The 13686-nt window shown below is 53.6% G+C and overlaps 1 protein-coding gene across 1 annotated transcript; it reads left to right on the top strand.

Moving 5' to 3' along the window:
* Nucleotides 1-2856: 2856 nt before the first annotated feature.
* On the top strand, nt 2857-13685 carry GM2A (GM2 ganglioside activator). The gene is given in 5 exon segments (XM_043491299.1): nt 2857-3238; nt 7836-7986; nt 11032-11045; nt 11047-11214; nt 12506-13685. Coding segments are annotated over 5 exon segments (603 nt in total). The 5' UTR covers nt 2857-3124; the 3' UTR covers nt 12662-13685.
* The last annotated feature ends 1 nt before the right edge of the window (nt 13686 follows it).

The following is a 13686-nucleotide window of genomic DNA, read 5'->3' as shown; positions in this document are numbered from 1 at the left end:
TATTTAGACTGCAGACACTGATCCACTGGATACGCACACACGCGCTAACCCAAAACATTAAAACACCTTCCAAAATCTTGCATTTCCATTGTGGGATCTATTATACATTGTGTCAGCTGGGGAACTGCGCCTGTCAGGGATCTTCCTGTACCCATCAGGCTGCAGGGAAAAGCATCCCCTGGGTGCAGGACTGTGATGGGCTGGTGATAGTAAAGCATGGAGTTGAATGCAGCAGGGTGCCAGTGACTGGTCACTGCTGAGTATGACTTATGCTGTGCAGAGACATGCGCACTAGTTGCATCCACCGGTGGCATTACATAAGATGAGTCAACACAGATGTGCTCCTAAGCCTCATTCTGTACAGGCCATGCCGGGCTCGCTGTGTTGGCTGCGACATGCAGTGGCGGAGCTAGTGGGGGTGACTTTTAAGTGTAAGTGTGGTGCCTTTTCAAGCACGTTATGCAATTGAGAAAGAAGGTGTACTGGGGGCTGCAGAGTGAGCCCACCCTGCACACACCCATCAGCAGTGGCTCAGATCCCGGCCATGGGGCTGGGCCCGGCTCCCTGCTCCAGGCATTGTGACAAGGTGCACAGGGTCACGTGGCACTGCCGCCCCGTGCGCCGGGTCGCAGCGCCACGATTCGGCCTGGCTGCCTCTCTGTCATGACAGAGGGGTGGCCGAGCCAAACCTGAATGGTGCTGTGACCCTGGGTGCCAGGTCGCAAAGCCCGGAGTGGGAAGCGGGGCCAAGCTCTGCGGGACGGGAGACATTGCTGCTGGGTGAGTGCGGGGTGGGCTCACTCTCCAGCCTACTCACAATGACCCATTCCCCTCTCCCCCATTTGCCAAACCTGCATCTGCGACTGGAGACATGTTGCTGCTGTAGCTTTAGTGGCAATCATACACACCGCCTCAGCTCTGTATCTATACATTTTGTCTAGCTGGAAGCCAGTCTGCACTGCAGGGTTACAGAGTCAGTGTGTTGTCTCCAGAGGAACTGGGGAGAGGCCCTGGAGAGAGGGTAACAACTGCCTTAGCACTGAGAGATTGATTCAACTGCGTGAGCAGGTGCCAGAATGAGGGTGTTCCCCACATCTGAGAGAGACGCAGCTTAGCTGGTTCTACAGAACCCTCCACCCATCCCAATGCCAGTTAGGATGTTATGTTATCAGCATTGCACCAAATTCATTGGCTAAACATACCCTCAGGGAAGACATCACAACCACTTCCCAGACATGACTTAGCCTTTAATAGGTGCCCTATGTGTCACAATCTACAGACAGGTAAGACTCTCTCATCCCTTCCATCCATTCCCTGGGCACTTGCATTGCAGCTACCCCACCGGTTTGTTGCATGGAAAGATGTTCCATCCCACAGAGCACTTTCTTCTCGCTTTTATGGTAAGAAGAAGGGCCGAAGCCACAAAACATGAGTCTGGATCACGAACCCCTCAAAGTTGTGGGCTGTTTGGATCCCAGGGTTTTGGTTTGGCCCGATATAAAGACAAAGACAATTGTGTTTGGGTTAAATATCTTTGTGGGTGTTCAGATCCTGGCCCACCTCTCTTACATAAGGTCATGGAGGTGCAGCTAGTTGGAGCCTGTGCTGATTGCCTGACATTCACCAAGTGCCTTATGCTGCCAATTTTAACCTCCTCGCTGCTGGGCTCTGCTGGACCCCCCACTCAGAATGAGATAGCCTTGGAGTGCCTGCCTTGACACCACAGTGGCGATGGGCCTGCTGGAATTCTGGACATGCATTTTGCTGTATGTACCTCAAGCACTGAGAAGTTAAAAAAAATAAAAGCTCCAAACTCTTCAGCACAGAACTGGACTGTCCCCTTCCTGTTGAAATCCTCTCCCGGTTCACACAGATTCTGGGAAACTTGCCTTTTGTATGGATCCTCACCACCTGTCCCTCCCTTTCCTCCACATCTTCCCTAACTGGTATATTGCTGCCCAGACACGTTGCCTCTGTTTGCATGGAACAAACCCACACAGCTGGGAAAAGTTCTGTGGCCCTTTTGGGCAGATCTGGAGGGGCTGGCTAAGGGTTCTAAGCCTCAGGTTTGGAGATACCAACACTCCTCGGGTAGATAAACAGATTAGTTTTTTACACAACACTCTGTTAACCTGTGGAACTCCTGCCACTATATCATTGACACCAAGTTTAGCAGAATTTAAACCAGGATTAGATATTGGTATGACTAACACCATCCATAGTGACATTATATAGGATAAAGCAACCATTACTTGACTGAACGAAGTGAGCTGTAGCTCATGACAGCTTATGCTCTAATAAATTTGTTAGTCTTGAAGGTGCCACAAGTCCTCTTTTTCTTTTTGCGAATACAGACTAACACCGCTGCTACTCTGAAACCTGTCATTAATTGACTGGGCTAGGAAAAATACATCCTATGGGCAGGTGTCCATGATGCATGTTCCTCTGGAGCATCGGGGACAGGTCCCTGTGAGAGACAGGACACTGGGCTAGGCAGGCCATCGGTCTCGCTCGGTAGGACTCTTCGGAGAGTCCTGTACCATCCGGTATCATTGGCAGGGGCCCTTGTGCCGAGATCAGTGCCGGCACTGTGGCACTGGTTCCCGGGTGTCTGTCGGTACCCACCTGTGGTCTCTTGTCTTCTGCTTAGATTGCAAACTCCCGGGGCAGGGACTGCCCGGTGCTGTGTCTGCACAGCGCCGGGCGGGGCCCGGGGCCCCGGGGCCCGGTCCCTGGTCCCTGCCTGGGGCTGCTGGAAGTAAGAAGTGAGCCGATGTAGGGGAGGCAGGGCACGGAGGGAGCTGCCTGAGCTCAGCCCTTCTTTGCCAGCAGAGGGCAGGGCCCTTTCCCGGCAGCCACTCCCGGCTGAGCGGCGCTGCTCCCCCGTCCCTGCTCCCTGCGCCGCCGGCCCGGGGCTGAACCAGACCCACCCGACAGAGGAGGCGACAGGCAGCTGGGGCCAGAACGGGCCGAGCCAGCCGCATTCCGCCGCCGCCGGGCCCTGCCCGTCCCGCTCCGGCACCGAGACCCCGCTGCCCCGGGCCTCCGGAGCGGAGCCTCTCCGTGCGCTCTCCGCCTCGCTTCCCGGCTCCCGCCCGCGGGGCTTCAGCCTGCCCCGGCGGCGATGCAGGCGCTGGCCCTGGCGCTCTGTGCCCTGCAGCTGTGCCCAGCTGTGCGGGGCGGCCGGGGGGGGCAGCCCTTCCTGGCGGAGAGGCCTCAGTCCCGGAGGCTGAGCAAGGTAAGGGGGCTTCACCCTCCTGGGGGACGGGTCAGGGCTGTGGCTGGGGCAGACGCAGGTTCCTAAGGGCCCATGAGCACTGGCCCACACGTGCCAAGTGCGGGAGCCTGCGAGTGTCCTGAGTGCCTGGGTGGGCTGGCCAGTGTGGACGGAGAGCCGGGGCGGGGAGCGAGGTCCCAGCCCTGGGCAGCAGCCGGAGCGGGAGAGCTGGGTGGGAAATGGTTTTCCTGCCTGGCCAGGGGTTTCCAGGTCTCCAAAAAGGGTCCCCTCCTGCATCGGGACCAGGAGCCGAAATCGCCAATGGTGTCGCAGACCGAGAGTGGGAGAAAAATTCCCATCGGGTCAGTGGAGTCGTCGTGTTTCGATCGTTTCGACGTGTTTCGATTTTGATCTTTGACATAGTTTTTTAAACCCTTTGGGGGTATAAATTAACCAACCATTTGGAAGGAAAAGTCAAGTGTGGCTTTAATGAAAAGCCTTTCCAAGAGCCTGCTCTGTATCGTTATTATTTCTGAAGGCCGATGGGGAGCAGGGACTCAGCGTGAGGGGTGGGACTGCATACCCACCTGTCACCCTTGGCAGCATGGGGCTATACACCCATTCCTGTCCCCAGGAGAGCAGTGGTGCACGCTGGCCTGGATTCCTACAGGCGTAGCACCCTGCTTGCTTGCCCGGCCCGCCCACGTGTGGGAGCAGGACTGCTTGCCAGCCTGTAACCCGGAGCTGCTAACAAGGAGCTCGAATCCCTGCGGCTCTGCACCTGGTGGAGTTGTTTACACCTGTGCCAAGCGGATGTGAATTGCTGCCGTCCTAATGGGGCAGTGTGCCGAGCTCCTGTTGCATGGGTACAAATGATGGCACCAGGTGGGGAATCAGACCCCAAGGCTTTGCCCTTCTGTGAGCTGGCACTGCCTGTGTCCATGGCCAGAGAGGGTCTCGGTAGTGGTGGTTTGGTGACATGGATGCTTGTCCACCAGGAGCTGGCCAAGGTCCCTCAGCCATACCCGCATACTATGGATAACTGCGGCCTGAGCTGTTCCTAATGGCTGTCCCATTCCTTACCCACCTTCTGGAGTCCGTCTTGCCATTTGGACCATAACTCAGACATGAAATAGATTGCATTATTATTGAATCTGTACAATAATAGCCCCGTGACTGCAAGAGCCAGTACAGAGGCCGGGCTCAGGAGCTGCCTTATCTGGGCCCTGTCCAACTTTCAGTTCTCATTTTGTTCTTTTAAATGTCGGTTCTGCTTTTGCAGCAACCACCTCACCAGCCAAGGTCATGAAAGTTGGAGCCAGTTCTGTGGGTGTGAGAGATCTCCCCAGAGCCGGAGGCTCTGTCCAAAAACTCAAGGTTAGGCAGATAAGCATGCAACTCTTTGCACAGAGGCTGCAGAACGGACACGGATGCATGGCCCAGAGCCTCACTGCAGCTCAGAGGTGCAGCTTGGGAAGGGAGGTGCCGAGATGTGTAACCCCTTTATGCTCTGCTGATATGGGGCTGTGCTTTGGATTTGTCTCGGCCTGAAATTTGGCAGCTTTAGGCCTGTTCTAAGTGACCCCGGTTGGCGGTGACCCCCAAGGAGCCCAGAAAGGAGCATGGGTTGCTGGGGCTGGCTTGCAGGGTGGAGCAATAGTGTGGAAGAGCTGCTACACTGGCATTACACGTCATTGATGTGAACCCCCCAGGCTGGCTATGCCAGGGCTAGAGCCACTCCGTGCTGCCAGTGTGGCGTGAAGTCACCTGGGTGCAGGGAACAGTCTGGGTTGACAGCTTTCAGTTTGGCCGGATTCAGACAGAGTCGTAGCAGCACGTGGCTCCCTTTCCCGCTCCTGTCTCCCGAGCCATCGTGATCCCAGCCTTTGAATGCAGGACTTGGAGGTGAAAGGCTCAGTGTCAGTCATGTATCCCTGAGCCTGTCTCTTGCTTTATGTATCCCTGAGCCTGCTTGTTGCCTCCTGTCCCACAGATCCGCTTTCAGCAAGCAGCCAGAGGCCACATGCAAGCTGTAGTAGATAGATGGGAAAGGATGTGGATCCTGGAAAGGGAGTTGGCTAGTGCTGGGCATTGGTAAGATGAAGCCAGGCTAGTGCAATGGGCATTTTGCTATTGGCGTATGCCAAAGGACTAGGGGCACCAGGTGTGTCTGCTGAAAAGAAGGAGACCTTCATCTCCCCAAGGGGTTTCCGAAATGGTGCTATGCTAAGCCAAATACAGCAAGAGTAAAAGCTGTTATCATTTGGAGCATGCCCAGTAGGGTTCTGAGCCATGTGTGAGAACAGGACGGGGTTTCAGTGTGTGCCAAACCATTATACAAGAGCATCTAGTCCAAAGCAAACATTGAATCGATGCCTAGTTTGCTTTTATACTGAGGCCACTTTCCACCGCTGTGGCAGTGAAAAGGGGCATCCAATGGGAATAAGTGCCTGGGATTTTAGTGTCCATTACCTGAGCTATAACTGGTGGAAGCAGCATTTCCGTACTTTTCCATATAGCCCCCGCCTGTCAGAACAATTACTCCGTGCTCCTTCTGAGCTCACATTGGTCAGTTCAGTAGCGTCCCCTCTCAAGGAGCTGGGCTTGTTTTTTATCCAAGAGGACAAAACCTTGACTCTTGCTTGTTCAGACATGTGTTTGCACTCAAACTAAATAAAGGGCTTTAGTGATAAAGCTTCAGATTTGACCTGGGCTTTTGTCCCTTCCTGGGGACATGTGCCTTTCATATGGCTGGAGAAATGTTACTTAGAAGAAGCAGAGTTATCCATGACTCAGACTTAGGCACTCTGAGTAGGTAGCACGAGATGTTCCATGGAAATGCTAAGCAGCCCCTGATCTGGGTGGCCATACACCTCTGACTGCCAGAAGCTGGGCCTGAATGACTGGAGATGGACCACTTAATAATTGCCCCATTCTGTTCATTCCTTCTGACGCATCTGGCACCAGCCATGATCAGAAGATAGGATACTGGCCTAGACTGACCATTGATTTGACCCAGTGTGGCCATTCTTATGTTCTTATATTGGAGGTGTGAATCTATAGATATATACCCACTCCAGCAGACTGCCACATGCTGAAATTTACTAGGACTAGACAGAGGTGAGCTACTGGGACAAGTTCTCCTCTTGGTGACATGTTGGCAGTCCCACTGACATTAGTGGGATGGCACTGACAGTAAATCAGAGGGGTTGCCCCCATAGAACCAGTCTGTCCCAATACAGGAGCAAGGTATGCTGGTGAGTCTATGTGAGGGGATGCCCAATGCAGCTGTTGTTGCCTCTGCTGTACCTGTCCTGTGGATAAATAGACTTTGGTTTCGAATGGTTTGTCTACACACACAGAAGTTGCACTGGTTTGAATTAAATTGGTTTTAATTTGATTTAGCCCCAGTCGTGCACACAAAGTTTTGTTGGTTTGAACTGGAGGTGTGACTTGATACCAGTTCAGTTAAACCAGTGCAGTTTTGTGCATGGATGCTCTTATACCATCTTAAATCTGCCTTATATTGGTGTAATTTGTGTTGGTAAATTTACAGGTACAAGCTGAACTGATCGAACCAGTTTTAAACTAATATAAGAGTCTGTGCACAAAAGTTGGTGCATTGGTGTAACAAAACTGATTTAAGTGATACTGGTACAACGTCTGTGTGTAGATAAACCCATATGGCAAACCACTGTAGATACTCTTCTGGTGGTTTAGCTTGCACCTGTTAATTTACCGACACCAGCTAACCTGGTATTAAACCAGATTTAAATCAGTTTAAGACGGTTCACACACAAAGCTGCACTGGTTTAACTAAATCAGTATGAAACCACACCTTCAATTACACTGGTGCTACTGAGTGTGTAGACTAGGCCATACATACTCAGTTCAGAACCTGTTAATAAAACAAGCCCTCTGAGTTTCAGAGTCTAGTGTTTGTTGGTGACGTCAGTGGCAAAGGTGCTATTTCTACACACATGTTAAATCTGGGAGATGCATGTTTTTATAAGCATTATTCAATAGGAAGCTTGGAAATGCCAGATAGAGGAGCATGTGCTGGGCTCAAATATATTAAACAGCTTTATAATTATTGCCTGAGGTGGAGAGTTTCTAAAATGCCTGATGGATTTAGGATCCCAGAAGCAATGGCATTTGTGCTCCTAAATCCCTTGGGAACTTTTGAAAATCTCTCCTGAAATGTTAGTACAGTGTTACTATTTCTTCAGCATTTGACTGCATGCTTTAGAAGCTCATTTCCCCCTGTGAATGTCATTAGTAAGTGTGTGTGTGTGTGTGTGTGTGTGGGTGGGTGGGTGTGTGTGTGTGAAATGGATGGAGTTCTCTGCCCCCACAATGGAATTCTGAGGGGCTGTCACACTCCAGAACTCTGCAGTGCAGCTGCCATCTTTCCTGCTACGAAGGGCTGGAGGGGACTCCTTTCAGAGCCCCTCACGAACCCACCAGAGTACCTTCCCTCCTGTGGCAGCCTATGGTGTCTCTGGGGAGCATGACAACTGAGTCTCCTTGGCATGCTAGCTCAGAGTGCTGCTCCCAGGCCAGCCAGCCCAGCTGAGTGCAGAGACTGTTTAACCCTTTCCTTCTCTGAATCCTGTAGATTGATGGCTTCTCGTGGGAGAACTGTGGCAATGGGACCGATCCCTTTGTGATTAAGAGTCTGTCCATAACCCCGGACCCGATCCACATCCCCGGGGACCTGAAAGTCAGCATGGCGGTTTCCAGTGAAGTTGACATCGTCACCTCTGAAGGTATGTGAAAAGGGCAAGCCCGCCAGAGAGGTCTCTTCAGACACAGGATCTGCCCATTAACGTGCTGTGGAGTGTTGGGAAAGAACGTGCCAAAAGCCACCACAACACCTGGCTCCGGTGGCCTTTCTATTCTCTGCAATGCCCAAGAGGTGTGAATAAATGGGGATTGTAGACCTGGGGTGTGTTTCCAGCCCCAGACCTTCCATTGCTGCAGTCAGTTTCCAGGGCCCAGAGTTTCTTATTCACAGCAATATTTGCTGCTGGGGGACCGAAGGCTGGCTTGGTTTGTGCACGGTCTGTCTGTGGCAACTTTTTTTAAAATGGATCAGTGCAACCCCTAGGACGGATGCAGTTATAGTGGCAGAAAGGTGCTCGTACCACAATAGCTATTCCCTTTCCCTTCAGAAAAGTTAAAGCAGCCCATTTATTTGTATGTAGTCACTCCCTTGTGACTTCCCACCCCCTCTCCACTCCCCCGGGCTCGGCCTGTGAAGTGGAACTGGGTAAGATCCAAGCTGCTCCCACCTCCTGCTCCCTGGAGCAAACTGGCAGTGTCTGTGTTAGGCTGGGGTGACGAATGCGTCTTGGACTCGCCGCTGAGGGAACGCAGCCAAGTCTGAGGAAGGCGGGCACCAAAACTGCCCCGGGCTGATTGGCAAATCCTGGGCACCCACAGATTCCAGCGAAGCCAGCGGGAGCTGCTGAGCGCTCAGCACCTGTGAGAATAAGGGCTTTAGATGTGGAGAGCTCCAATGGGGGCTGCTTCCTTGATCTTTCCTCGCCCAGGTGGGAATGATTTCACCGAGCTAAAGGCCACAAAGGGGTGTTCAGAGAAAGAAAAGAACAAGGCAACACAGGGAGGGAGAGAGAGGGAGGGAACACAGTAGCAATGAGAAGGGGGGTGCTGGGGGGGCAGAGAGATGGGAGACCCTGAGTGGGGGAGTCAGATTAAGGACAGGAGGAGGGAAAGAGACAAGGGGAAACCTTCATTGGAAGATGAAATGAGAGAAGAGGAAGGGTGAGGGAGGGATAGGATTCCAGGAGATGCGGAGAGCAGGTGGGAGATACCTCTCTATCAGGCGACCTCCCCCCACGCCCGTCCCAGAACACTGGTCAAGCGGAGCAGACCTATTACCCACCCCCAAATGCCAGGCTAGGCTCCTGATTGCGGAGACGCCGATAACTAACATAATCACTTCCTTAAAGCTCCACCCCAGGTGCACAGCACCCACTGCAGCTGGGAGGCTGGGGGCCTCCTGAGCCCACATGCCTTCCTGGGACCCACGGCAGAGGGTCTGACCTTTAGAGATTAGTGACATGCATTGCCCAGGCTGCAAACACGGCTGAGAGGTGGGCATTGCAGGGCGTCTGCCCCTTGCAGGGGGCGGGAGTGTTGTGGCGAAGGGCTGCTGGTGGCAAGGGCTGAAAGCGGAAGGGCTGCTGGTGGCAAGTTCCCCAACCATGCAAGCTGGATCATATGATAGTGTGGGCAGCAAGGGGAGGCAGGCCTTGCTACAGGGCTCCCTTCCCATCAGTGACACTGTGAGCCCTGGCCTGCCCTTTTTCTGTGTCAGTGTGGTGGGCGAGGGCTGGCTGGATGAGGGCGGTTACACCCCTGTGCCCTGGGCCCTGATCTGCAGGGGCAGGACTCTCCCGTCTGGTCTCTAATGCAGGGTGTTAACCAGCAGGCAGCCCTGCCTGCAGAGCCAGTGCTGACGGGGCGATTTTATGATCATTTCCCAAGAGTTTGCGTAGCGAGTGATAGCAGGCCTGATTCTCCCCTGGCCCTTGACATCTGGGCACGATCACTGCCAGCGCTGGGCTGAGCCAGTGGGAATTCCCCTTTGCTAGCATGGCACCCCCAACTACCTCTGGCATAAAACGAGGACGCGGGGTGACGCTGCTGCGGCCCTGTCCTGGCTGCAGCGGGCAGAGGGACGACTGCTAGGATTCACTGGGGATGCCAGGGCAGGACGAAACCGGGGCCGTCTCAAGGACACAGCTGCGATTGCAGAAGTGAAAGAAGAACTAGCCCGCCTTTCTCCCCTATCTCCCAAGTGCCTCCTGTCCCTCAGCCAGGTAGCTGCAACGGTAACAAACACCCAGCAAGGCGAAAGGGGAATTGCTGCCCAGGACAGTACATTTCTGTTCCGTTTCTTTTATTTAGTGGAGTGTGGCTCTGGATCAACTTTCTGCAGCTCCTTGTGGTGTTTTAGCACACTGCTGCTCATGCCAAAGAATCAGAGCGGGGCAAATTCTGCCCTGGAGTTTGGAGGGAGCTGTGTGCCGGCACCTCCAAGGGCAAGACTTTGCAGCCTTTACTGCTGTTCCCAGTGCTGTTATTTCATGTTTGTGTTGTGGTAATGCTTGGAAGATGCCTAGATCAAGGTACCGCTGTGTTAGAGGCTCTGCAGAGAGATAGTGAGGGTTTACAATCTGGGTAAAAAAGAAAAGGAGTACTTGTGGCACCTTAGAGACTAACAAATTTATTTGAGCATAAGCTTTTGTGAGCTAGTGAGCTGTAGCTTACGAAAGCTTATGCTCAAATAAATTTGTTAGTCTCTAAGGTGCCACAAGTACTCCTTTTCTTTTTTGTGAATACAGACTAACACGGCTGCTACTTTGAAATCTGGGTAAAGTCATGTGTTTTTTTTGGGAACAGCATTAAAGAGGAAGATGGGTTTCCGTTGAGCTGTTCTGAATATGAAACCTACAGCCCAGTGATGGCTTTCTCAGATGTTGTTGTTCCTAAAAGTCTCTTGCATTGTGCCCTATGTACTCAGCACTTTGCAGACACAGGGCTGGTTTCTGATCTGTCAGTCTGGAGTAGCACCAGTGCCTTCAGTTTAAGAAGGTGCATTTCCTGCCTGGAAGAGCTTACAGTCTAAAACCACCAAGAGAAACCAAGACATGGGCCGATTGGTCAGGAAAGCTGGTGTATGGCAAGGTTATAGAGGAAGGCTTCCAGGAGGAGGGGAAGGTTGGAGAGGAGACCGTACCAGCTGGGATTCTCTGGTATGTGACGTGTGCAATCCTTTGTCCCAGGCGGTGTTTACCGTGGAAAAGAAGATAGTTGACATGTGGATAAAGGTCCCCTGCGTGGACGAGATTGGGAGCTGCACATACGATAACCTTTGCGGAATCCTGGACAACATCATCCCGCCCGGAACACCATGCCCCGAGCCCCTGCTCAGCTATGGCATCCCCTGTCACTGCCCCTTCAAACAGGTAAGCGCTAAGCCAGACATTCTCCGCATGTTCCTTGTCAGGACCCCTGCTTCCCGTCTAGCCAAGAGCCAGCAGGGAGCCTCCTGTCATATAGTGACATGGAAAGGGCAGGGTGGTCACAACCCCTAAAGTCCAGGACCCCTGCTCAGCATGGCAGCCCGCCTCTCCCCTTGCCCTCTCAGTCAGCTGTCTGTGTGCTGGGGAAGGGGCTTCACGAGCACTTGGAGGAGAGAGAATAGAAACTGGCTGCTGAGAGAAGGGGTCGTTAGAGGGCAGCCTGTCTGTTGGCTGGATTCACCATTGCCTTGCAGTCTGTGGGTCAGGTCAGAGGAACTGGCCGTTGTTGGAGACAGGGTCCTGAACTAGATGGACCTGTTCTGATCTGCTCTGACCCAATCCAAAGCACCCACTTTGCATACACGATGCAAAGCAGTGGGGAATCAGGCAGAGCCTGGGTCCAGCAGGCCCACGCCAGGGAGATCTGGGGCTTTGCTTCCCCATCCCTGGGGGCATTCTGTAGCCATTGTGGGTCAGCAGCGCAGGAAGGCCCCCGGCGTTGTGGGCTAGGCTGGGGGCGAGGGAGTCCCTGAGGACCGTCTCAGTCGCTGTGTGATCTCTGGACCTTCTTGTGCTTCGACTGGCCTAAGAAGGATGGTTCCAGACGAATTCGATGGGGTGTCAGCTTGCTTTAATCGCTGCTGCCACCTGGGGGTTGCTTGTAACATTGCTGGGAAACGCTGCCCCAAAGGTAGCTGGACTCGGTCCGGCCTGGGAAAGTCTCCCTGATCAGGGGCAGGGAGTAACTTGCCTGCAGTGGTGAAGCTGGCTGGAGAGGAGAAAATCACCTTCCAGACACTGCCAGAGCCAGTCGTACTGAGCTCGCCCGGACCATGGAAAGGGGGCCCAGGAACATAGGGGAATACAGGCAGAAACCCACAGGTGCAGAGGTCTCTGCACCAGGCAGGTGGCTGAGAAGCAGAGAGGCTGATCTGGAAATCACTGGGCGGTGGGCTGCAGGGTGCCCCCGGAGATGGGTGGGCAGCAAAAGACACCACTGGGGGAGTAATTAGTGATCAGTAATTATGGACATTCAAACATGCTTGATCTGTTCATCTTGATAATGACTGAGACTCCACAAGAGGTGCAGGGCAGGGAGCGAATGGGGGTAGAATCCAAAAGCTTGGTGGAGTCACCCCTCAGTGGGCTTGTACTTTGGGACAGGGGAAGCCAGTGGTGGGGTGAGGCGGGAGCTGCTGTGGGCTAATGTTTTGGCATCTGTTTCCCTCCTTAGGGCTCCTACTCCCTGCCAACCAGTGAGTTCTACTTGCCCGTCATACAGTTGCCCTCCTGGCTGACTAATGGCGAATACCACGTCCAGGTTGTCTTGAGCAACGGTGCCAAGCAGCTCGCCTGTGTCAAGGTGGCCTTGTCCCTCCACTCTGCGTGAGGCTGGCCAGCCCTGCCCGACCACGAGCCCACCCCGCGCTGAGACACACACCGGAGCCGGTTGACAGTTCTCTTCCTCCTTCCTCTGCCTCTTGCTGCCGCCTGCCCTCACACAGCTGCTGCTTCCCCTTTCCTGCCTTTCTTTGCCCTTCTCCCTCTCAGAAAAGGGGCCAGTGGAAGGGGGGATGGCGGGGGAGAGAGGCCTTTCTCTTCTGTGCAGGGTGGACTTAGAGGTGGGCAAGGTTGGCAAATGGGTTGGGTCCCTCCTGATCCTGATTCAAAACTTGTTGAAGTCAATAAGAGCCTTTCCAAGGGCTCCGGCCCCTAGTGAGGAGACTTGAGAGAATCTTTGTCACAGTCCCTACAATTGCAGCCCCACTTGTTGCGTTTCCCAGCGGGGCTTTGATCCCTTCCCTCCACCCCGTCCATGCTGTTCTGTAGAGCAGCGTCCCTCTCCTGGTCCAGGTCGGCTGTGCACCATTCCCCATGCCAGCTTTGGGCTGATCCATTGAAGTCAATAGAAACCCTCCCCCCACCCCACCCCAGTCCCTGTTGATTTCAGGCCCGTATGGATCAGGCCCATAGGGAGGCAAATGGCACTAAACAGAACTTCCCATCGCAGTTGCTGTGTGATTCCCAGCTGCGCTTTGCTGGGGAACGCCCCGCGCTGCAGCGCAATGTGCTGGATGGCCATTTGGGTCTCTTCTGCCCAACTTCTCTGATCCTAGGAAATATCAGGTTAAATTACTGGCTCGGGTCTAATGCCGAGTCTTTCTCGTCATATCCTAGTGGTGGCTCTAGCTTTCAGGAGCTCTGTTCCAGGCCAGAATGTCCCCTATGCACTCTCTCACCTTGAGAGAGTTGTATCACTTTGCTATAAGCCAGCCTTATGGAGGGGGGTCTAATTTGATTATTTTCCCACAGATTTAATGAAATTGCATTCTTCATGTTGCTTAACGCTCCCTTCTCCCCCACACCAGTCAGTACAGTGGGAGGGCCCGTTTAGCCTCCAGCTGACTGGTGTAG

This window comes from Dermochelys coriacea, chromosome 8 (assembly GCF_009764565.3).
Source record: "Dermochelys coriacea isolate rDerCor1 chromosome 8, rDerCor1.pri.v4, whole genome shotgun sequence".
Classification (NCBI taxonomy): domain Eukaryota; kingdom Metazoa; phylum Chordata; order Testudines; family Dermochelyidae; genus Dermochelys; species Dermochelys coriacea.
The sequence above is the reverse complement of the archived record's forward strand: the minus strand, read 5'-3'. Positions and strand labels throughout refer to the sequence as shown.